A 22,970-nucleotide genomic window follows, 5' to 3' on the forward strand; every position below is an offset into this window, starting at 1 on the left:
ATGCAACTCAGGATAGCATCCCAATGTTTGTAGCTGTTAAGTTAGTGTCTAAGGATGAACACCTCTGCACTCTACCCACTGTGTCTTGCCTGCATTCATTCTGCACCTGACTTTAAGAGATACTTATGTTCTTCTCTGTGGCAAACAGACTCTTGAAACAATGTACCCCAGGAAACTGAATTATTCTCCAGGAGTCTCAGGAGAAAGAAGGCTGAAACCTTGGGCCAACCAAGGGAGAAACTTGTCTCCTGGGAAGAGATGTGTAACTTGGGGCCATCTTGCAGGCTAGTGTTGCTGAGACAATGATAGGTCAGTGATGGGCTGGACCACACCTTGACCCAACCTACTTAGTGATGCATTCCTTTGGCCTGTACTTGAAGTTAATGACATCATCCAGGACCCTGAAGGTAGATGTGGTGCAGGCTGTGTCATGGAATCTCCTTATTTTTCTTTTTAACGTGGACACATTGACTAGATCTTTTCTGCTTTACACTGGTAAATTTCCCCTCTAATTGGCTTATTGAGAACAAATGACGGAGTATGGCTTGTTAGGGACACCAAAACAGGCTCTGACCCTAATAACTCCGGTAGCAGTTTAATGAAGAATGCAAGGATTCAGGAGCTGAGGGAGTCCAAGCGAGATCCTGCAGCTATGAAAACTGTTCAGGGGACAAAAGCTGCTTACAGCAGGCGCTGCTGATCCAACTGCACTGACTGTGCCCCTGCTGCGGAAGGAGTTGGAATTCCCCTAACTGAATCAGGAATTCCACAGTGCGACAGCAAAGTTGTCCTCTTCTGCCAAAGCTCAGGCAGCTGCTGGGTCACGGCTTCCTGGAGCCTTTGCCTCCGAGCAGCGGTGGGGCTTATTCACACCAGTGCGTCCATAGCTGCACAGTCTTCTCTACCAGTGGGAGGAGGGATTTCCTGAGGGGCCTGAGGAGCTGGCAGCCTAGCCTGAAAGTAAGCTCTCTCATTCGCAGCAGAGCACTGTGCTCCATCCTCCAGACCTCCCCTCTCCCACAGCCACCAAAGATTTCATCAGCAACTCGGTCTCCACAGTCCTTAAAGGCAACAGAACCAGACACTGGCATTACCATAGCAACCTTAACCATAGCCTACCAGTGCAGTACCTGCTGCCACAAAAGTGTCACTTTAGACTTTTCTACTTGGAGACTTTATGTATACTCTCTGGAAGAGGGGAAGGGAGGGGACTGGTCTGCAGGATTACACCAGGTCGAGAGATGGGGGGTTGGGAGCAGTGTGCTCTCCCTGCCCCACCCACCAGTACAGAATTGGGTGACATCCTGGGGACTCACCTCACTCACTGGCTGGGAAATGGGTGAGTCACTGTGATTGTTGGACAACTCAGGGGATCCCCATGTGGGTTTCTTCCTGCTAAAAAGAAAGCAAAAGTTACTCAGCAAGACAGCCACTGAGGGCCAGGCAGAGGTTGGGGTGTCCCTTGGGCAGACTCAGGAGGACAGACACAGCACCTGCTCACTCCCTGAGAACTGGGATCAGCCAAGAACCACTGACAGCAGGACCTGGAGGCCTGTGGCTGTACCCAGGTGCCAGGATACTGAAGAGAAAGCTGCTGCTATGGGTCACAGCTGAGGGAACCATGGACTTGACACCAGCTGCCCTGACTTAGCCGAGTCTAGGACACTAGGTGACCTCCCACTCCAGTGCCCCAACTCTGCCTGAAGGCTTCTTAGAGCAAACAGTGGCCCAAGCAGTGTGAGTCCCTGCTATCTTTTGCTGTTCTTGCCTCTTGGGTGTGGCTCATGCATGGGTACCTGGTTCTGATCACTCACTCAGAACTCCAGGATGGGCTGCTCCTTGGGAATCCCTCACCTCATGTCAGATAGTCTGCCTCTTGGGACAGAGCCCAGTTTGTGCAAGGGACCAGGAGACAGAAAGACTGAGTTGTTTCCCTCACAGTATCCTGAAGAGTATGTTTCTCTGGTGTTGATGGTGGTCCCAGAGGTGTCATGTCTGCTCACCTCAAGAGTTTACTCCTGTGTTCCTTTTCCTTGGGCATCTAAAGGCCAGCCTTGTGCTTGCTTCTGAAAGAAGGCAGTTTCCACACTCTGCAGTCAGCCGACTATAGCTTTTCCAGAAAGGCCCATGCTAGTATTAAGCCACAAGTCACCTGCATCAATGCAGCTGCCCAGGGGATACAAGAGACTTGAGGACCTTCCTGGATAGTTCCTGGGGTCATTCTAGGGGTGCATGAGGCAGTGATTTTCACTTCACAGTGAGTATTTTAGACCAGTGTAGACTGCCTCCTGACAGCAGGAATGGGGTAGTAGTCTTTGGGGGCATCGAAATGCAGGGTAAATGATGAGTCCAGTATGGCTTAGTGAGTAAGATGTTTGCTGTACATGTGGGAGGACCTGAGTTCAGATACCCGGGACCCATGCAATGCCAGCTGTAATAGCTCACCTCTGTAGTCCCAGCATGCAGATAGGAGGTAGAGATGAGAAGTACTAGACGCTTACAAACCAGCTAGCCCAGCCTCAGCTAGCAGCGTCAAACACGAGACCCTGTCTCAAGGTGTAAGGTGAGGGAAGACACACAAGGTTGTGCTCTGACCTCCACGCGCATGTTCTGGCCCGTACTTGTCCTGTCCAATCACCACACCCACCCCAGCAAGTGAGGTTCCAACCTACTTCAGTGTGTCATCTCAACCCTCTTCAGCACACATGCCACCAACTCCAGGCAGAGATAAAGGCCCAGCCTGGCCTCAAACCTTTGCATCAAACACTACCACCCTCACTGTGTTTGCCGTGGCCCTTCTTCAGGGCTTAGAGCCTCAGGCTGAAGCTGCTGTCTTTTCTGGTGATCCTGAGTTCTCACGATCTGTACATGATGTAATGGAAGCATTTCTGACTGTGGCCCACGTGGTCCAGGGCCCGGTTCCATCCTTCAACCTGTCAGATGAAAGCATCAATCTTCCTACCTTCCCAGAAGACAGCAAGTATGCCACCTGCTGGCTGGAGAGGGAAGTGGAGTGGGAGCACTGAATGGGCTGTGGGCAGGATCTTGGCATCAGGTGACCGGGATGCCACAGGGCTTCGCTGTGACCCACCCATCTGCACCAGTTCTCCTCACACTCAGACCTAGCTACTGGAGTCGCCTGCCCAAGGCCAGACAGCCACAAGTCTGGAATGCTGCTGTGTCGTGATGCACAGCAGTAATCTCAACGCGTAAGAGGTCCCAGGGTCTCCTGTCTGCCTGTGGCTGGGTGTCCCTGCCCTCCATACCACATTCTCCACAGGAACTCCTATTACTGTGAGATGCTGTCCTCCAAGCATTTACCGCCAGCATCAGAAGTAGCCGTGACTATTCACAGTGCTCCTCAGAGAAGAAAGGGCCTGCGATCTCAGCCCCTCCTTCCTTCACCCCCTGCCAGATGTGTGCAGTTCTGTCCCAGATAGTCATAGTCTTTGTTCTCAGGAAGTGCTAGAGTATACAACTCGGAAGGCTCACTGAAAGGGAGACTCCATTTATACAGCCATAAGGAAGTCCACATCTGTGCGGGGGTGAGACTCTTACAGATGCTTTGGGATTTGTTCCTCTAAGTAACCACTCACCCGTGCTTTGTAAATACCCAATAAACTCATTGGTTTGCCAAGCTGGATTTTAGTAGCATTGTACTTCCAGCCATTGTTGGTGCCTTATTTGGGGAGAGTAGGCACCTCTATATGTCTCCCAGAAAAAGTTCACAGAGCACTAGCATCCACTCAGTCCTTATGCCCTGGGACAAACAACAGGCCAAAATGGAGCCTCTGGCTCTGGCCCTGAAACTTGAACAGTCTTCTGCTTCCTCAGATGTTAGGCCACCCTGACAAACTCTTTGAGCTAGCACAACGCTTACTGTGGCCATTCCTTCCCGTGAGCCTGCCTCTCCTTCTCACAGCACGTCCCGCAGCTGGCAGCGGTTCACAGGGTGTAGTGGAGAAGCACAGTAGCACTCGGCCAGCTCCACCCCCATCCTGGAACTTCATCTGCACCTTCATAAACTTTATGGTGGGTTAAACATTCATCCTGCCAGGCACGGCAGTGCATGCCATGTAGCCCAGAACTCAGGAGGAGGCAAGCTCGCCCAGGAGCGTCAGCTATACAGGAAGCAAGATAAGAGTGGAATTTAAACCAAACAGACCGGTACTTTGTTTTGTTTAGGTTTTTCCAAGGGGGTTTCTTTTCGTAGCTTTGCTGGTCCTGAAACTCATTCTGTAGACCAGGCTGGCTTCAAACTCACAAGAGATCCACCTCTTTCACTTCTTGGATGCTGGGATTAAAGGCTTATGCCACCACTGCCTGGCCCTTAACCGATTTTTGAAATAACAGTTTAGTCTGGTTTCTCTTTTCAGGTTTTGGGTGTTTTGTTTTGTTTTGTTTTGGTGGGTTGGTTTTGTCCCTTTGGTATGGTTTGAATAGGTATGGCCCCCATAGACTCATATGTTTGAAGGCTCGGCCCATAGGGAGTGGCACTATTAGGAGTGCACACCTTGGTGTGCAGGAAAACTTGCGAGTGTAAGGTTTTGTGGCTGGGTCGGCGATCCCATCCCTTCATCTGAAGTCTTGCCATTAGAAAAGATGGCCATTTCAGATCCATACCCCCTATTGCTAGGGGTCTTTGCTAGGCTCACCCTCATAGATTTCGGGGAGTCTCCACTGCCCTGGGCTTTTATCTTGTCCCAGAGAGGCTCCTTCTACTGACTACAGCTCTGTCATCCAGTTTTCTTTCCCTCGTCCTCCTCACACTTGATCCCTCCAGTTAGAAGGAGTCATTGAGGTGGAGGACACAAGAAAACCTACAGGATCAACTGACCCGAGCTCCTTTCTCGTTTCACTTCATGGGGTGAAGCCATTTGGAGTAACCGTTGTATATATGGTCCACAACTAATAGGGAATGGTTAAGGTGGTTTACAGTCAGGGATATTTTCTAAGGATGCCTCACGCTGCTTGGATTCTCGAGTTACCTGGAAGTGAAGGAGAAGAGTTGGCAGAGTTGAGTCTTTTTCTTTGTTGTTTTGTTTTTGTTTATTTTCATTTTACAGCTGAATTTTAATAGACTGTAAGTTGGAATTCTTACATTTAAAACAGAACCTTAAAATTATTGACTGGTTCATTAGTTCAAAGTGGCTCTATAAAAAATATCTGTAACAAAACCTCGGCATCACGTGCAAAGGTTCCGATGCTTTTGAACAAAGGGTACAAAGGTCCAGGGACAGGACCAAGAATGAGAGGCTCAACCATTTACAGCAACAGGCATTTGCAGTCAGATAACCGCTAGGATAGCTTCATCCAACACTGGCTTTGAGGCTTCGTCGTCGTGTGACTGATGAACACTCCGGGTATTTGACAGCATAGGTCTTTTATTTACCATGGCTAGCCCCTGCAGGTAGATGATAGGAGTCTGTTTCTTCTCCTTCAGCATCTCAGTTGTGTCTTTATCATCCCTAAGATCAAGCTTTGTCCCCACTGGGATGATGGGAGTATTGGGACAGTGGCGTCGCACTTCAGGACACCTCTTTGCAGAGACCTTTTCAAAAGATGCAGGACTCACAGGAAGTCTTTCCCAACCAATCATCCAAGGTGCAAAATTTAAAAAGAATTGATCCCTCCCCCGATCCCCACTTGAGTAGAATGAAACCTCTCAGGCTGGTGAGGCAGTTCTGAGAGCTAAGGTACTCGACGCCCAGCCCGATGACCTGAGGTCTATCTCTAAGGTCCCACATGGCGGAAGAGAACTGACTCTCAAAAGTTGTCCTCTGAAGCATGTCTCACTACTCCTGCGAAGCCGCCCACCCACACATGAATGCACCCACAAAATAAATGCAACATTTAAAAGAAAAGAAACACTCCCACCAGCCAGCCGCTCACCTGGGTTCCCACCACTCTGGAGGCTGAGAGAGGAGGACCTGAGTTCCAGGCCAGACTGAGCTACATAATGAGACCCTGTCCTCAAACCACAGAGCAGCCAAAAGATCTTTTACCATTCATGGACAGAATTGTATTTATTAGAATTCTTGTTTCGGGGCTGGGGATTTAGCTCAGTGGTAGAGTGCTTACCTAGGAAGCGCAAGGCCCTGGGTTTGGTCCCCAGCTCCGAAAAAAAGAACCACAAAAAAAAAAAAAAAAAAAAAAAAGAATTCTTGTTTCAGGGACCAATCCTGTAGTGTGTGTTACCAGTGAGCTCATCAGTGAGATGTTTTGAATTTTCTCAAGATGGAGAAACTTGGGTGAACCCTTGGGAAATGTCTGCATCATCCTCTTAGGGAGGAATTCTGCCAAACTAGTGAGAAGGCAGTCAAGAGAACGAAGCTAAAGACAGCAGACAAAACCGAGAGAGGCACACAGTTCATATGGTTTCATAAATGTTATATTTATAAAATATATAGACATAGTTATAATTTATATACATATAAATTATACACATATATGATTTATATGCACACATTAGGTATAGAATATATTTATATGCATATAATTTATATAAAGTTTTATATTATCACCACTTTTTTTGGAGACAGGATCTCGCTGTGAATCTGACTGATCTGGCACTCCTAGAGATCCACCTGCCTCTGTCTTCCAAGTGCAGGGCATGAAGGCATGCGCCACCGTGATCAGCCTCCAGGTGATCCGATGCCTCCTTCTGGTCTGCACAGGCACACGTGTGGTACACACATATGCAGGCATAACATCCCTACAGATAAACATAAAATCTAAAAGTTGTCCTCTGATTTCCATACATACCTTCCCTCCTCAAATTGAAAACAAATACACATCAATAGAAAAAAAAACATATTTCTGTAGCTTATAGTTAAATTTATTTTAAAAAAATTTTAGCTAGGAGTGGTGGTGATTCACCCTCTGTGATTTTTTTTTAGGCCAGCCTGGACTACATATCAAATTCATGCCAGCAAAAGTTGCATAGTGAGACCCTGTATCAAAAAAAAAACAAACCACCACACATTTTAAACCTTTCATGTTCTCTTTATGGATGTTTTGTCTGCATGTCAGTCTATGCATATCATGTATACCGTGTCAGATCTTTATGAGTTCCAGACTAGCCAGTCCAGAGAGTGACTTCCAGGTCTTTAAAAAAAAACAAAAAACAAAGAAACAAAAGCACCACTGCCGCGCGCGAGCGCACGTGTGTGTGTGTGTGTGTGTGTGTGTGTGTGTGTGTGTGTGTGTGTGCGCGTGCGCGCTCCATCTTGTTTTATGTGTATGGACATTTTGCCTCTGTACACCAACTGTGTGCCTAGTGCCTCAGAGACCAGAAGAGGGCGTCAGTCGCCCTGGAGCTGGAGTTACAACCTGCTGGTCTCAGGTCCTCTGTGAGAGCAGCAAATCAACCACTTATGCCCTTCTATAATTATTTTGTTTTCCTCCCCAAGAAGGGTTTCATGTGGCCCTAGATGGCCTCAGACTTGCTTTGTAGCTAAAGATAAACTTGAAGTTCTGATCCTCATATCTCCACCTGGCAAATACAGGTGTTGCAAAAGTAAGTTATTAATTAATTAGTGTATATGAGCACACTGTAGCTGTCTTCAGACACAGCAGAAGAAGGCATAGGATTCCTTACACAGATGGTTGTGAGCCACCATGTAGTTGCTGGGAATTGAACTCAGGACCTTTAGAAGAGCAGTCAGTGCTCTTAATCGTTGAGCCATGTCTCCAGGCCCTTTTTTTTTTTTTTTTTGAGTTGTTTATTTTCATTTTTATATTTATGGGGTGTTTGTGTTTACTTTTGGGACATGGTTTCTCTGTGTAGCCCTGGCTGTCCTGGAACTTGTTCGGTAGACTAAGCTGACCTCTGAGTTGTTGATTTTTAAAGATTTCTTTATTATATGTAAATACACTGTAACTGTCTTCAGACACACCAGAAGCGGGCATTGAATCTCATTACAGATGGTTGTCAGCTGGAATTTGAACTCAGGACCTCCGGAAGAGCGAGCAGTCAGTGCTCTTAACCACTAAGCCATCTCTCCAGCCCAAAGCTGTTTATTTTTAAAGTAATTTTGTTTCTATGTATTCCAAAGAAGCCATGTATAGTTCACACGTTTCTGGCCCCACAATATTTGCCAACTGCTGTTTCTCTCCTTGAGCGCACCTCCAAAGGAACAGAACTTCAAACTGCTGTTATAATGCAAAGCTACAGCACAACAGAACCTGGGAGAATTCTAACTTGGGGTCCCCTAAGGCGTGCCCTGGGAGACAGGTGTGTACCCACTGGTGTGGGGGACGCCGGCTCAGATTCTCCAGAAGTAAGGTGGTGGATACCGACTGCGATCAGTAGGATCTGTACTACCTTCTCTCCACCTGTACAGCACCTGAGCCAGCATGGCGTGTGTGTAGGTCTCCAGCGCCCCTCTCTCTGACCCCTACTCTCCTCGCAGATTCCCGTGCTCCCTCTCCACGCCAGCTCTCTTCCGGGTTCCCACTCTTATTTACTACGGTTCTGCTCTCTCCTGTCCTTTTCCTCGGGGTCCTCCACTCTCTTATGTCCTCCCGTCTGCTCTCCAGGCCCCCTCCGCTCTTCTCTCCTTTAGGATCCCTCACTCTCCGCTCCCTTCGGTCTCCACACTCCTCCCAGCCCTGGAGCCCCGCCTGGCGCAGCCACACCGACAGAAGACGAGATCCGTGGCGACGAACAGGCGTCGCCCTCCGCGCGCCGCCCGCGGGCAGCCCCCGTGGGTCTCTAGACTAGCCGGGAGCGGATTGGCTGCAGGGCTCGGGAAGTGCCGGCTCCCGGAACCACCGGCCAATGGGAACCAGGGGCGGGACCGCGGCTCAGGCGCCGGAAGCGGGGAGGCGACGAAGGGACCTCGCGTCGCCGCGCCGGGTCTCGAGCAGCTGCCAGAGCCGCCGGACAGACCGCCGCCCCCGCCGCGTCATGGCCGAGAGTGACTGGGACACCGTGACGGTGCTGCGCAAGAAGGGCCCCACGGCCGCACAGGCCAAGTCTAAGCAGGTGCCCAGCCAGCGGGGGGCGGCGGGAAGCTGCAGGGCCGCACGGCGCGCTGCGGTCGCTGGGCCGAGCCGGGGAATCCGGCAGTGGGTGGGGACACGAACGGATCGGATGAGGGTGGGAACCTTGGGGGACAACAGGTGGGGACCGAGGACGGGAAAAGACAGGTAGAGGGCAGCTGACCTGGGGAAGTTGGGGCAAAGGGCAGGGCAGGGGGATGGGAATGTGGCCTGGGCTCTGGACTGGGACAGGCCTGGGTGGGGACCTGGGTGGAGATGGAAACAGGGTTGAGAACAGGTGCAAGTGTAGGTCAGAGAACCTGGCTGATCACCATATGTGGGGTGGGGAGCATGGGCATCTGGCGCAGGAAACTTGGGAACCGGGGTAGGGGCAGTTCTGCTGAAGATTTTGTCCTTACCTCGTAAGTCCTTACCTGGTATCCTGTGCTGGTATCACCGGTGGCTTCCTGCCCATGATGCCCACCCAGGCGATGTCAGCCTATGAAGAGTGCTGTCTGATGCATTGGTGGTCTTCCATGGCCTGGTATCCTCTCCATGGGTGCACTCTGCTTCGTCCCCCTGGAAGCTGTGATGTGCTAATAAGTAGGACTGACCAGATCTGGGTTTTGCTGCATGGTCAAAGCCAAATCCACAATCCTCTTCTTTTCAGGAGCATTTGGAATCATCCTTATGTTTGTAGAAAGTCTGAACATAATACGTAGAGACTGGCTCACAAGCCACTTTTCTGAAGCAGTATGTTAATAGTCAGTGACTGTGGCCTGGGCATCACCATTAGTGGTCTTGCTTCCAGGGAGACTACAGGGTTCTGTGGGGTGTGTTTCTCTCATTTGGAACCATAAAGGCAGAGGAAGCCAGGCTAGTATTCCACACCTTTCTGTTTTGTAGCAGAGTTTAGAAGAGAACTTTATTGGAAGAGCTCGATTTCCAATAAAGAACCTGATAGCTTGTAGTGTGTGTTTTGTGTGTGTGTGTGTGTGTGGTGCTGATATTGAATCCTGGGTCCTGTGTATCTAGTACTAAGAATCTGAGCCTTCTAAGGGTCCTGGGTCACCACCCAGCTCACGCCTGTCTCGTGTAGAAGTGAGTTGGTTCTTTTATCCGTAGTTCAATGCACGCTATCTAGATATATGTGTACAGTGTACCCCTATTTCTCAGACGCATCCTGAGGCTGCTCAGTGGATGCCTGAAACTGTGAGTCGTGCTGGATGCTCTATGTAGTATGTGTTTTCCACTCATATCTACCCATGAAGAAGTTTATAAATTAGGCACAATAAGAAATAGTAACAAGGGTGAAGAGATGGCTCCATGGAGAAACGCACTTGCTGCTCTTGCAGATTCAAGGTCACGTGCCAGCATCGACATGGTGGTTCATACCTACCAGGAACTCCAGGCCTGGAGGAATCCAAAACCCTCTTCTGGACGCTGTATGGACGCTGTATGCATGGGATACATAGATATCTATGCAGGCAAACACTCATGTGTAAAATAAAAATAAATACATTAAAAAAAGTCACAAGTAATGGTTGAAAAGAACAGCTGTAAAAGGAGTCGTGCCAGTGTGGTTTCTTGGGGTCCTATATGCACCCTTCTTTTAGGGATGGTGTGAAGTGATACATTATCTCGATGATACTCTGAAGTGATGTGAATCACGGAGCTGTTAGGTAGCATCAGGCTCCTCCATCATGATTCCTTGAACATGAAGTCTGTTTTGGTGCCCTGGCCGTTATCAACGGGTGAATGAGTAAGAGGCAGGCAGCACACACACTGCGTGCACACGACTGCACAAAGGCGTGGTTTATGTCTCTGCTGAGGCAGTGGGACGATAGGAAACCGAATCACACTTGTCAAAAAATACAAAAATTTTAAAATTATGAATTGTTTATTATCTGGAAATTTCTAGGTATGTGTCTGAACTAAAGTTGACCTGAGCCAACCAAAAACACGAAAAGTAAAACTTGAGCCAGGCAGAGGACATTCTGGTACTGAGTTTGGGCGGTTCCACCTAGCACTGTGTAGCAGTCTTGTAGATTAGTTAGCACCACGTGCTTGGTAAACAGCTGCTTAAATTGTACTCCGTGCTCCCCCAAAGCTCTTTTTGATTGAAAACTGCTTTCTGGCTTTCTAGGCCATCTTAGCAGCTCAGCGACGAGGAGAAGATGTGGAGACATCCAAAAAATGTAGGTACTCAAGTTTCCACTTGCAAAGCAAGGGTGTGCTGTGGAATTGCTTGCCTGATGGTATGGTGTGGAGGTACCCCGGGGAACTGTCAGGAGCAGAGACTGGGCAGCCAGGAAATATTCTTGACTTGTCGGCACAGCTCTGGGTGGCATGAAATCAGTGGGATTGTTCCTTCCCACCTTCTTCCTGCCACTGTGGGAAGGTTCAGATTCAGGCCTAGGAAGATGCTGGGCCTGGCCTGTCAGTCTGGTGTCCATTTGAAATCTTTCCCCTGTGCTGACTGCAAACCCCACTCTGTTCCGCTCACATTGCCTGCAGGGGCTGCTGGCCAGAACAAGCAGCATTCCATCACTAAAAACACAGCCAAGCTAGACCGGGAGACAGAGGAGCTGCACCACGACAGGGTGACCCTGGAGGTGGGCAAAGTGATCCAGCGGGGCCGGCAGAGCAAAGGCCTGACGCAGAAGGACCTGGCCACGGTGAGGCTTCGGCAGCTCTGGTGCGGGCACAAGTGACAGGTGCCTAGACAGCATAGGGAAGGTGGGCTCACTGCATGGTGGCTTTGGGACCTTACCCTAACACTCCCCAAATCCTCTGGGAAAGCCAGGTCAGAGAAGCTCTCTCTTGCACAAGACCTGTGTGTATGGGGCTACCGGAGACCCCAGGCGGCTGCCTGTGGGCACCTCCCCTGGCTGGGCAGCTCCCCTGGCTGGGCAGCTCCCCTGCCTGTGGGCACCTCCCCTGGCTGGGCAGCCCCCCTGGCTGGGCAGCTCCCCCGGCTGGGCAGCTCCCCTGGCTGGGCAGCTCCCCTGGCTCTGCAGCACATCTCACTTGGTTGGCGTGGCTAAGGTGCGTCTTTTCTTCAGAAAATCAATGAAAAGCCGCAAGTCATCGCAGACTATGAAAGTGGACGGGCCATTCCGAATAACCAGGTTTTGGGCAAAATTGAGAGAGCCATCGGTGAGTGTCTTCCCCAGCAGCTTTGGGCAAGGCAGTGCCCTTCCTTCCATAAGGGGTGGTAAGGGCTGAGCTGGCAGGCCCTCGTCCCCTCGAGGCGGCCCTCATCCCCTCCAGGCCATACCACCTGAGTCCCTCCTGAGGGGTTGAGGATTGGCGGGACTCCAGAAGCCTAAGGACATGGTGTCTTGGGTTCTGTAGCTAGTGTCCTGCCACAGCACACTGCTCAGGATACCTGGGGGCACATGCTTGCTTCTACATGCACCTCCATGGAGGTCTAATGCAGTATTCCAGTCCTTCTGGGGCAAGATGTTTGTCTTCTCGTCTTTCTAGATTTACTATTGTTATTATATTTATTAACTTTTTTCTGGCTGTCTTGGAACTATGTAGACAGGCTGATCTTGAGCTCACGGAGATCTGCCTGCCTCTGTGTCCTATGTGCTGGGATTAAAGGCGTGTGCCACCACGTCTGGCTTAGATTTTATTTTCTATATAGACTCACTGTAGCTCAGGCTGGCTTCAGACTCACATCAGTCTTCCTACCTCAGTCTGCTGAGCTCTAGGATTGCTGGTATGAAGCACCACGCCCAGCCTGGCCCTCAACCCTTTCTGATAGGCTTGGCCCACACTGATGTCAGATGTGAAAGCAGCCTTCTGTGTATGTGGAGGCCCCGTGAGGCGAGTGGACAGGAGTGACGGAAAGCTCGAGTAGACCGGGGAGGTTGGGTGGGCGCAGGAAGTGGCAGAGTGGTCAGCATCTTGCTGGCTCGTTTCAGGCCTCAAGCTCCGGGGGAAGGACATCGGGAAGCCTATCGAGAAGGGGCCGAAGGCGAAATGAACACAAAGCCTCGAAGCCAGTGGTTCCGGCTGAGCTCTTCTGGCTGGTCCCCCAGGACCACCAGCACTGCCGTGGGTCTCCTCACATGGTCAAACGGAACATGGGGGTCAGGCCTGTGTGCCCCCTCAACCCATAACTGCTGTCAAACAAAGCAAAACCTTGGAAAGTGATAGCCTCCTGGATTTTTCCTCCCTGCCTTCTGACCCTCAGCAGGGGTGCAAACCTGTGCCTTCTGTCCAATGGACAGCTGGCTGCAGAGGGGAGGGAGTTCAGGCCTGGGAGGAGTCCATGTACTCAGACTTTGTCTCCTGTCCCTTCTAAGGGCCTGTGCTCTGTTGGAGAGCAGCAGCACCTGGCACTCTGATGTCTCCTCGCTGTTGACCACAGCTGCAGAGGGAGCTTCCCTCATGATACATACCCCAGAGGGACCTAGGGAGCTTGAAAGTTCTTTCCCTGTCTGCTCAGAGCCTTGTAATGCCTGAAGATGCAGGGTGGCACCTGGCCACGTCCCACCACCTCCTCCCATGCAGCTGACTTTGGGATAGACAAGAGCCTAGCTTGAAACACATGGTATCCATGGTGAGGACTAGTTTCCCTGGGTAGGAAGGGAGCATCTGGTAGTCCACTCTCACCCTGGAGGACAGCCCTTAAGGCCCCCAGTCCTCAGTGAAGCCACATCTGAGGCATCACGTGAAGGGAACCATTGTGGGACAGATGTGTCACCCTCACTTCATTAGGCCTCTGACTGGGTGTAGCAGCACCATGTCTGTCCAAAGGCTGAAGTGCAGTTTGCCTTCTGGTGCCTTGCTCTGAAGGGGGATGGGCATTCCCAGTGACCTCAGTTTCACCATCTGCAGCCCTGGGTTTGTTCAGGTTTTTATTGGAGCTGGTAGCATTTCTCCTTACCAGACCAGTTTCATGGTACCATGTCCAGTTGCTTTTATACTCCCAAGACCCTGCATTTTTGGGGTAGCTTTATCCTTACTGGGTACAGAACCACCTGGTAAGTTAGAAGCAGAGGCCATTCCTTGCTGGCAGGGGTGGTGGGTTCTTAGGGTCCAATAATTTCTGAGCTACACCAAAGACAATGAAAGGTCCTATACCCACTCTCTGAGTTCTGTCCTAGGTTAGGTTAAACCCTAGGAGGGCCACCCACCTGCTGGGCACAGAATATACAGAGTGCAGCCCAAACATCTGGGTTGCCCTCACTATGTAGAGCATTTATTCACAGTACAAAGACTCCTCTACCCTTCTCCATCACACCAGAGGGCAAAGACACCAGATAGAGGAAGACCTGGTGAGGTAATCATGACTCGGTCCCTACATCCAGGCCCACAGGCAGGTGGGCAGGCCAGTGCCTGTGAGGTTTGAATGCTGTGAGAGTTGCCATGTCAGGCCAGGCCTTGTCTGGAGTGCTCTATGGGTTACTGGTGATTGATTCTGGGAGGGTAACTTGATCCTAGAAAGAAGGAAGGGATATTGGACAACTGCTGTCGAAAGGCAGTGTGGATCTGGACAGGGTGGGGCGGGGTCCCTGCTTCCGAGTCCTGGTCCCCCACTGCTTTCCCCACATTTTGGGGTTCCTACCGCATTGAAGAGGATATTGTCAAAGCCAGAGGCTGCTGCATCTGTACTTTGGCAGGGGAGGTGCTGCTTCTGCAGCCAGTGCCAACCTCCAAGGCCCAGGAGCAACAGGAAGAGGAGGAGGGCTCCTCCGACTGCAACCGGCACAGACACGGGTGCTGCCACTCCACCTGAGGGCAGAGAGGCCATCTCAACCCTCCACAGATGAGCCTAGGGCTGCCTGACCTCTCCAGTGCTTGCAGGCCCCAGCCTCCTTGTTGACGTGTGTGCACAATGCTGCAAGCCTGTCCCCTTTTCCTCTGGGCATGACAGTAGCCACTGACTGCCAAACCCATTGTGGTCTCTGGCTTAACTTGGCAGTTCCTTCAAGAGAGTTCTTGCCCAGGAGGGGACAGTAAAAGCTGATACAGTCCCTATGCCCAGCCCATGAACACAGTCTTGGTTCAGCTGGTTTCCCAAGCAGGGCATTTACAGCTCACTGGACCACCAGCCTAAGCCTGGCAGGGTCAGGGCAAGTCCGGCCATCCGAGAAGCCAGTGCTTACCCTGGCTAGGTGTAGGTTGCTTGCAGTGTTGTCCAGCCAAGTACTCCACATCATCAAGGGCAATGGGCCCTAGAGCCGGCTGGCCACCCAGAGTGGCTTCAAAAACAATCTGATAGAGAAGGTTAAATCTGAGTATCTGAAGGTACAGAAGAGGGGAGGGAGGGCAGCTCACCTGGGACCTCACCTGGAACTCCTCAGAGCTGGACACTTCAATCTGGACTTGTAGCCACTGGTCCCGCAAGTGCCCACCCCGGTGCCACACAGCTAGCTGTCCTTGGGTACTGCTCAGGAGCACTCTCAACTCACCCTTGTCTGAGAGCAGGGAGCAGGCAGGTCAGGCCCCTGGGAGACACCTTTGTGCCCAACCTGGGCCCCTGGTCCCCTACACCCAGGGCCCAGTCACTCACAGAAATGCGCAGGAAAGCCCATGTAGTACCAGAAGTGGAGGCAGGAGACTGCAGTTGCTGGCAGTGGCTCACTGCGCAGCCAGGCTGCCTGGCCCCCAGGACCTAGCACGCTGGTTTCAAAGAAAGCGAAGTGGCCTGGAGATGAAAGGGTGGGGGTATCTCTAACAAGAGAAGCTGGGTGAGCACTGCCCAGTTTTGTGAGGTGGCACCAGCCCAGGCCCTGCTCCAGCCAGTATGTACCTGCTTCTGTGCCCACAGTGTGGTCCACTGAAGGCCGGGGGTACCGGGATGGAGTGGCTCCACTGCTCCAGTCCCAGCTGTACCCACCCAGACCAGGCCAAGGCAGGTGGCTCCACCCACACAGGCCAGATTCAAAGTCACAGGACCCTGCAAGGAATTGGAAGGTGACAGTAGCTGCCCCAGTGAGGAGCACTCGTGGGCAGGGCCAGGAGTCAGAGTTGTTTGGTAGAGAAATGGTGCTGCTCAGGCCACAGCAAGCTGCTCACCTGGCTGAGCACAGGGCCCATCTTGGAGGGAAATGTCATCCAGAGCCATGTAGGAATGTTCCACGCCAGAAGCCATAGCCTCAAACACTACCTACAGGGTACAGAGCCGGCCACACATCCTGCAGGCTGGTCCCGGCAAACCTTGAAGGTGAGGTGGCTTTCTTCTCTCCACTCAGGTACTTACCTTCCAGGCCTGCTCAGCCTGTACATTCACGCTGCCTAGGCGCCACGCAAATCCACCATGGCCACTGATGCTGAGCTCTTGGCGCCTTGTGCTCTCTTCCACGAAGACCCTCAAGGTGCCTAAACACCAGAACCCAACTAGATCCAATGCCTCGGTGGCTCCCAGTCCTGGCAGGGGCTCTCCTCTCCTGTAGGTTCCTCACCTGGATTGTGGAAGCTCAGGTGGTACCAGAAGGTCAGGCAGGCAGGCCGGGACAGGGGCGGGTGCTCCTCTGAAGTCAGAGAGGCCACATGACCCTTGGGCAGTAAATTTGGGCTGGTGTCCACCACCATGTAGTGCCCTTGGGGAAGGGAGACCAGCATCAGCTTCCTGTACCAGCCTTCTGTAAACCCACCCCCACCACACCCCCATCCCCACCAGACCAAGTACCCTGGGCTGTCCCTGTGGTATGGTCTATCCAAGGACCCCAAGGACCAAGGCCTGAGGCATTATTCTGGCGTGTCCACAGCCCCCAGCCCCCTGGGGAGAAGCCACAGTCAGAGTCTTCAAAGGAACATCTCTTGGCGGCCCAGCAGGGGCCAGGCCGCACAGCCATGTCATCCAGGCCCATTGTGCCATGGTACCCATCCCGGAGGCCTTCAAACAGCAACTGAGGGTAGAAAGTGACAATTGGCAGGGGGGCCAACCCTACACCACCTACCAAGTGCTGAGGCTACCCTCACCTGGTACTTGGTGCTGGGCTGCAGCTGGTGGTGAAGAGTGACCCAAGCCTGGTGCCAGCGGTTGCCGTGGGTGCCTGACCGGGACCACAGTAGTGTGTCTTCCTCCCCCTCCCTCCTCATGGCCAAGCACAGTGTCCCTGCAGAGAAGTGAAGTTTGAAGGGACCAGCCCCCAACTCCTAGTGCCTTGGGCTGCTGTAGTGGGTACCGGAATCACCCAGAGGCTCTGACAGCTCTGAGGCTCTCACCAATCTGGGGCCCATGCAGATGGTACCAGAAGCTGAGACATTCCTTGGGGACAACTGGCACCTGGGGTCTTGTGAGCAACAGGGCACCTTGGCCTCGAGCAGGTGGGTCCATGGGATCCAGGAACATGAAAAAACCTTCAGGGGATAAAAAACTGAGCTACAGGAAGGCTGTCAGTTTGACCCCTCCCAGGCCTCAGAGATTCCCTACCTTGGCCGGTGGTGTGGTCATACTGAGAGCCGTGGCTTTTTACACGGTGCCAGTGGGCATCTGTGAGGTGGCCTGTGTGCCAGCTGCAGGAGTCCCGTTCAAAGTTACAGGAGACCTCTGGGGGTGGGGTGGGGGTGGGTCAGCACTAGTGTCTGCCTCCTCCCCAGCTGTTATAAGACAGGATTAGAGGTGGGCTAGGTGGTAGCTCCTGGGTAGGGAAGGGAGATGGGCAGGAAGAACCTTGGTCACTCTCAGTGGTCACCATGGGGTTGCAGTCTCTCAGGGTCACATTATCCACCCCAGCCCCCTGTTGGCCAGGGCCATCCAAGTCCACCAGACTGACGAACTCCAGCTTTAGGCAGATAGGGGAGAAAGACTGTCAGTTAGGGGCTAGCCCGGTACCGATTCCCCATCTTGGACTGCCAGCCTCACCTGGAATGGCCGGCGCCGTGCCCCAAGAAGAATCTTCTGTAGTGTCCAGCCCCCACTGCTGCTGCTTGGAGCCTGCCACAGCAGCTCCCGGAAGCCATTCTCCACCACAGCCAGTGCCAAGAAGCCTGATCAAGGGAGTTAGTATGGGTGGGGGGTGGGTCATCCTCAGACCCTGTCTGCCATGCAGGGGGCTCCTAGGGATCCAGTCTTGGGCCAGGGGCAGGTAATACCTTGGGGATGACTGTGAAAATAGTAAGTCATGTGGAGTTCACAGTGAGGGCCAGAGGGGCCCAGAGCAGGTGTGAGAGCCCGGGCCTCAGATCGTAGCTGCCCCCAGGCCTTCCGCAGAGATAGGAAGTGCCCTATGGGAAGAGCAAGGTACCCCCTCACTGCTCAGGTAATTTACAGACTCTTCCTCCGAGGGGCTCTGTGGGGAAGTGTGGGCCTCACCAGGCGCATTCCGGTTGGTATCCCTGGCAGGCTTCCCGCTCTCCTGGGCTTCAGCCCGTTGCCACTGTAGCTTTCCTATACTGATGTCCTCCCAGCCCCCAGCAGAGGCAGACTCAAAGTCCGTGGTGCCTGCAACAACAGTCTTCTGCTCTGGAAGGCAGCGAAGCCTTCTCTGGCCTGCCTGTGCCCCATAACCGTGAAGAACCAACCCAGGCAGGCTCTGACTGGCCTCACCACACTTCTCTTCATCCTCGCCTTCGGCACAGTGCTGCTGGAAATCACACAGCTGCTCCGGGGGCACACACAGCTCGTCACAGGAGAGATGTCCTGGCTCACAGGTTCGCTTGATGGATGTCTGGGGATAGAGGGCCAATGGCACAGGTCCAGAAAGTGATGACTGCAGGGTGGACATACCTATAACGGAACTAAAGTCAGGGCAGAGCAGGTGACAGCCTTGCTCCTGCTGGGCAGGCCAGGGCAGGGCCTTGGGCAGATCACCTGGAACAAGTATGCAGTGGTTGGACATGATAAGGTCGTCTAGGCCCACGAAGCCTCCTGGACCAGTCTCCCCAGCAAGAAGGATCTGAGGGCAGGGAGGGTTAGGGAATGCCAAGCACTGTTCTGTCCTGTCTTTCCTCTGGCACCCTTCCCATCCCTATATTGTTAGACTTCATGAATTTCCCAACACTCTCAAGCTTTCCCACTGAGCAGTCTTCAGGAATGACTAAAGAATCCCAGAGTACGGGCTGGAGGAATGGCTCAGTGGTTAAGAGCACTGACTGCTCTTCCAGAGGTCCTGAGTTCAATTCCCAGCAACCACATGGTGGCTTACAACCATCCGTAATGAGATCTGATGCCCTCTTCTCATGTGTCTGAAGACAGCTACAGTGTACTTATATATAATAAATAAATAAATCTTTAAAAAAAAAAAAGAATCCCAGAGTACTCCTGTGCGTGCTCTAGGCAGGATTCCCTGGATTCTGCCCTCTAGCCCAGCCTCACCCGAAATGGATGGGCACTTTGAATGTTAACCCGGTCTCTGACCCAGGCTGTCCCCAACTCTCCATGGCGGCTTCGGAGTAGGACAGGAGGCTGGGTGGTGTTGAGCCCCTGTGCCTGCACAAAGAGCTGGAATTGGTTGGCCTCAGACCCATGCAGGTAGTAATAGAAGGTGAACTGGAACAGAAGAAAGGCTGTGAGGGGTCTCTGGCATCTACAGTCAGGAAGGACAACTCAGTGTTTCTCATTTTCTGACACCCATCTCACCGAGCAGTTGTAGGAGACTGAGCCTTGGAACTCAGGGCTGTAGAGGACAGCAGTGGTGCCAGGCTTGGCCACAGAGACGAGAAAGAAGCCTGTGAGAGAGGCCAAATATGGGCCAGAGTCATTGGAGGAACCTGGGTGGAAAAGGCCATGGCCGGGGTCCCTTGGAGGCCTCACCATATGCACTATTCCGGCTGTGATCTCGGTGGGGCCAGGCAGGGCTCACCATGCTGCCAGCACTGAAGTTCCGTGTCCAGCCCTCTAATTGGGTCCATGGTCCTAGGCCTGTCTCAAAGTCGGTGGCCATGTGGTGGCCTGAGGAGTGGGAGTGGGGGGCTATCAGGGCCACTGAACAGGGCTTTCTGCAGTCAGATGGCCCTGGTTCCAGAGAAACACTGGCTGTCCCACCCAGAGTGAAGGACTCAGAGGTCAAGGTCTAGTCTCCCCCTCTCATTCTGTAATCCCTCACCCTGCCCGGCCCTAGATGGCCCCAGCCTCACTGCAGATGAGCGGGTCTTCATCAGAACTGTCTCCACAGTTGTCTTCACCGTCACAGAGCTGGTGGGGCTCCACACAAGCTTTGTTCTGGCAGTGGTGGTGCCCCAGGGGACACCTGGCCTGAGGGACTGGAGTGGGAAATAGTTAACATTCTCTTTGGACCCAGGATTTGGGGTGGAGGTGTTCTGTTCAGGAAGGTGGACAATAAGGGGGTCTCCCAGGTTTGGACAGGATGATGTCCTTACTGGGCAGACCACAGTCCCAGAACTCCATGTCATCCAAGGCCACAGCGCCCCTGTGTGTAGCATTTCGAGTGGCAGAAAATGTCACCTGGAGAGAGAACAGTCCTTAGGATCAAGGTCCAGTACCCAGACCCTCCCCACAGTGCCCAGCCTGGCAGACCACCCTGCTTACTTTGAAGTCACCCTGGATTCGGCCAGTGTTCACTGCTAGTTCCTGCCAGCCAGGACCCCAAGGTCCCGAGCTCTGCCATAGAGTCAGTGTCTCCATACCATGGGTCAGATCCAGCCGCAGCTCAGCGACATCTGTAGTGTTTTGAATGGTCCTGAGGCGTGAGCCCCTTGGTGTCTCCCTCCAGTCTGGCTCTGACTTTGGATAAACCTCCTGTTTCTGCAGCCACCTCTTTCCTCACCCAGCCCTTTCCCAGAGCTACTCAGCTTTGGGCCGCAGGGATCCAGAGCGCGTACCTCTAGAGTCAGTGTGGTACCAGAGCCTCAGTTCACAGGTGGGGGCTGCCTCACGCATGACAGGAGAGCGCAAAGTCGCAGTAGATGGCTCCTTCCCACTATGGGTTCCCACAGCCATGTACCAGCCTGGCCCAGGGTGAGAGGTTAGGAGACCAGACAAAAAACCAAGACAGGAGGGAGGGGGTGAGTGTACGTGAATTCCCTAGGTCTTACCCAAGTCAGTGCCACGTGTATGGTCAGAATGGGGCCCAGAACTATCCAGCCCTGCCCCTGCCCGGTCTCGAAGCCATCGATAGCCCGAGGTGCTGATGTCCTGCCAGCCACAGGGATCCTGCTCAAAGTTGCAGGTGAAGGGGGTGTTTGGGGTAGTTGAGGCACCGTGGAAACCTATGAGAATGAGTGGTCAGGGGTCTGCCTTTATGCTACCACTCCCTACCACAACCCCCTGACCAGCTCACCACACTGAGCCTCATCTGAACAGTCTCCACAGTCACACACAAAGTTGCACGTAGCTTCGGTGGGGCTTCTGCAGTGGTCAGGGACCCAGGTCTTGCCTAGAGACTGTGCAGCTGGCAGAATAAGTGAGGTGAGTGCCTATTTTTTATTTTATTTTATTTTTTTTAAAGATTTATTCATTTGGGCTGGAGAGATGGCTCAGTGGTTAAGGGCACCGACTGCTCTTCCCGAGGTCCTGAGTTCAAATCCCAGCAACCACATGGTGGCTCACAACCATCTGTAATGAGATCTGATGCCCTCTTCTGGTGTGTCTGAAGACAGCTACAGTGTACTCATATATATAATAAATAAATAAAATATTAAAAAAAAGATTTATTCATTTATTATATATAAGTACACTGTAGCTGTCTTCAGATACACCAGAAGAGGGCATCGGATCTCTTTACAGATGGTTGTGAGCCACCATGTGGTTGCTGGGAATTGAACTCAGGACCTCTGGAAGAGTAGTCCGGGTGCTCTTAACCGCTGAGCCATCTCTCCTGCCCAAGTGCCTATTTTTTTAACATCTGTATATCTGCATTTGTGTACAAATATGTGCTATGCAACAGGGGTAAAGGTCAGAGGTCAACTGAATCGGGAATCATTGATTTCCTTCCATTGTGAGACCTAGGACTGAATAAATGCCACAGTGCTTGGCAGCAAATGCATTTCGCTTTTGAGCCATCTTGCCAGCCCTGACTGGCTATTTTGAGCAGTATAAATTCTATATCCAGAGAAGCCCCAGACCCGGACAGGCCAGAGGACTTGTCAATTGGAGTTCAGCTCTATAGGATCACATAGGGAGGAACCTGACATCTATCAGGAACTGCCACAGGGGATCTACACTGAAAGTCAACAGAACACCCTCCCACCTTGCTAGCCTCACAGAGCCCCTGCTTGCCAGGGACAGGAAAAAGGGTCTTACAAAGAAGGAGCCCACATGACTAGGAACTGGAAGATCTTCCGGTAGGGCTCCTCCTGCTCTATAAGCCGACCCATAGAGCTAGGTGATGTTGACACAGGTCTTTAATCTCAGCACTCGGGAGGCAAAAGCAGTCAGTTCTCTGTAAGTTCGAGGCCAACCTGGTCTGCAGAGCTAGTTCCAGGACAGCTAGGATTACACAGAGGAACCCTGTCTTGGAGAACCAAAAAAATTAAAACAAAAACAAAAACCAAAAACGGGGGAAAAAAGAAAAAAAGGAGGACACACTGAGGGATAGATGACCAAGGGACTTGTACCTGTTCTACAATGGGAGAGGCAGGCAAAGGCTCAGAAAGCCAGGGAGATGGTCACCTATGGCCTGTGGCCTCTCCTCTAGGACAAGGGGATACAATTTAGGTGGGCGACTCCAGCCCTGTTGGCTTGTTCTGAATGTTCCCATTGTTGACGGCCCACTTCTGACAGACTCCTCTGGCTGCCATCACACCAACCAGCATCCGGCAACAGTTTACTCACCCATAAATAGGACCCAGATTGAGAGGAGGCAGCTAGGCAGGCACATGGCCAGGCTAGAGGGTGTCCCAGTGCAAGCGAAGCTGTGCAGTCTAGAGACTTCTCAGTTCAGTCCGCCGTGGCCTCACCGGCAGGCTGTTCTCACCGGAAGGGCTCGGCTCCTTTATACTTGCATCTCCTTGCCGGGTCCCATCTGATGATGACAGCCTAAGCATCCAGCTGTAAAAGTAACCCTAGAAGGGGGCCTCTGCTTGGCTCATTCTGGTCAAAGGTCGGTTCTTGGCCATCCTGT

The 22,970-nt window shown here is 52.3% G+C and overlaps 2 protein-coding genes and 1 long non-coding RNA gene across 3 annotated transcripts; 1 reads left to right on the forward strand and 2 right to left on the reverse strand.

Moving 5' to 3' along the window:
• Positions 1 to 571: 571 nt before the first annotated feature.
• On the reverse strand, positions 572 to 4,098 carry LOC147995382 (uncharacterized). Its single transcript, XR_015684189.1, has 4 exons — positions 3,881 to 4,098; positions 2,004 to 2,933; positions 1,317 to 1,395; positions 572 to 954 (listed from the first exon to the last, which is right to left on the reverse strand). It is a non-coding gene; the product is annotated as an uncharacterized LOC147995382 (long non-coding RNA).
• Positions 4,099 to 8,843: 4,745 nt separating this feature from the next.
• Edf1 (endothelial differentiation-related factor 1) lies at positions 8,844 to 13,149 on the forward strand. The gene is made up of 5 exons (NM_001106557.1): positions 8,844 to 8,989; positions 11,132 to 11,183; positions 11,503 to 11,663; positions 12,051 to 12,144; positions 12,918 to 13,149. The coding sequence occupies exons 1-5, from the start codon at positions 8,912 to 8,914 to the stop codon at positions 12,977 to 12,979; spliced, it is 447 nt and encodes a 148-aa protein (NP_001100027.1). The 5' UTR covers positions 8,844 to 8,911; the 3' UTR covers positions 12,980 to 13,149.
• A 1,023-nt stretch (positions 13,150 to 14,172) lies between these two features.
• On the reverse strand, positions 14,173 to 22,788 carry Mamdc4 (MAM domain containing 4). Its single transcript, NM_145768.2, is given in 29 exon segments — positions 14,173 to 14,438; positions 14,567 to 14,733; positions 15,108 to 15,216; positions 15,292 to 15,419; positions 15,515 to 15,649; positions 15,755 to 15,901; positions 16,021 to 16,111; positions 16,205 to 16,323; positions 16,407 to 16,544; positions 16,634 to 16,853; positions 16,927 to 17,063; positions 17,173 to 17,307; positions 17,381 to 17,497; positions 17,621 to 17,732; positions 17,813 to 17,937; positions 18,043 to 18,174; positions 18,263 to 18,391; positions 18,497 to 18,676; positions 18,761 to 18,845; positions 19,265 to 19,438; positions 19,529 to 19,617; positions 19,703 to 19,840; positions 20,026 to 20,151; positions 20,269 to 20,353; positions 20,438 to 20,568; positions 20,731 to 20,856; positions 20,944 to 21,117; positions 21,189 to 21,299; positions 22,682 to 22,788. Coding segments are annotated over 29 exon segments (3,648 nt in total). The 5' UTR covers positions 22,728 to 22,788; the 3' UTR covers positions 14,173 to 14,396.
• Positions 22,789 to 22,970: the final 182 nt, after the last annotated feature.

Source organism: Rattus norvegicus, chromosome 3 (assembly GCF_021556685.1).
Source record: "Rattus norvegicus strain SHRSP/BbbUtx chromosome 3, alternate assembly SHRSP_T2T, whole genome shotgun sequence".
Lineage (NCBI taxonomy): Eukaryota > Metazoa > Chordata > Mammalia > Rodentia > Muridae > Rattus > Rattus norvegicus.

Coding starts and splice junctions, on each gene's coding strand:
- Edf1 (NM_001106557.1), top strand. CDS start 8,912: ATGGCCGAGAGTGACTGGGACACCGTGACGGTGCTGCGCAAGAAGGGC. Junction 8,990..11,131: donor CACAGGCCAAGTCTAAGCAG/GTGCCCAGCCAG, acceptor CTGGCTTTCTAG/GCCATCTTAGCAGCTCAGCG. Junction 11,184..11,502: donor TGTGGAGACATCCAAAAAAT/GTAGGTACTCAA, acceptor CATTGCCTGCAG/GGGCTGCTGGCCAGAACAAG.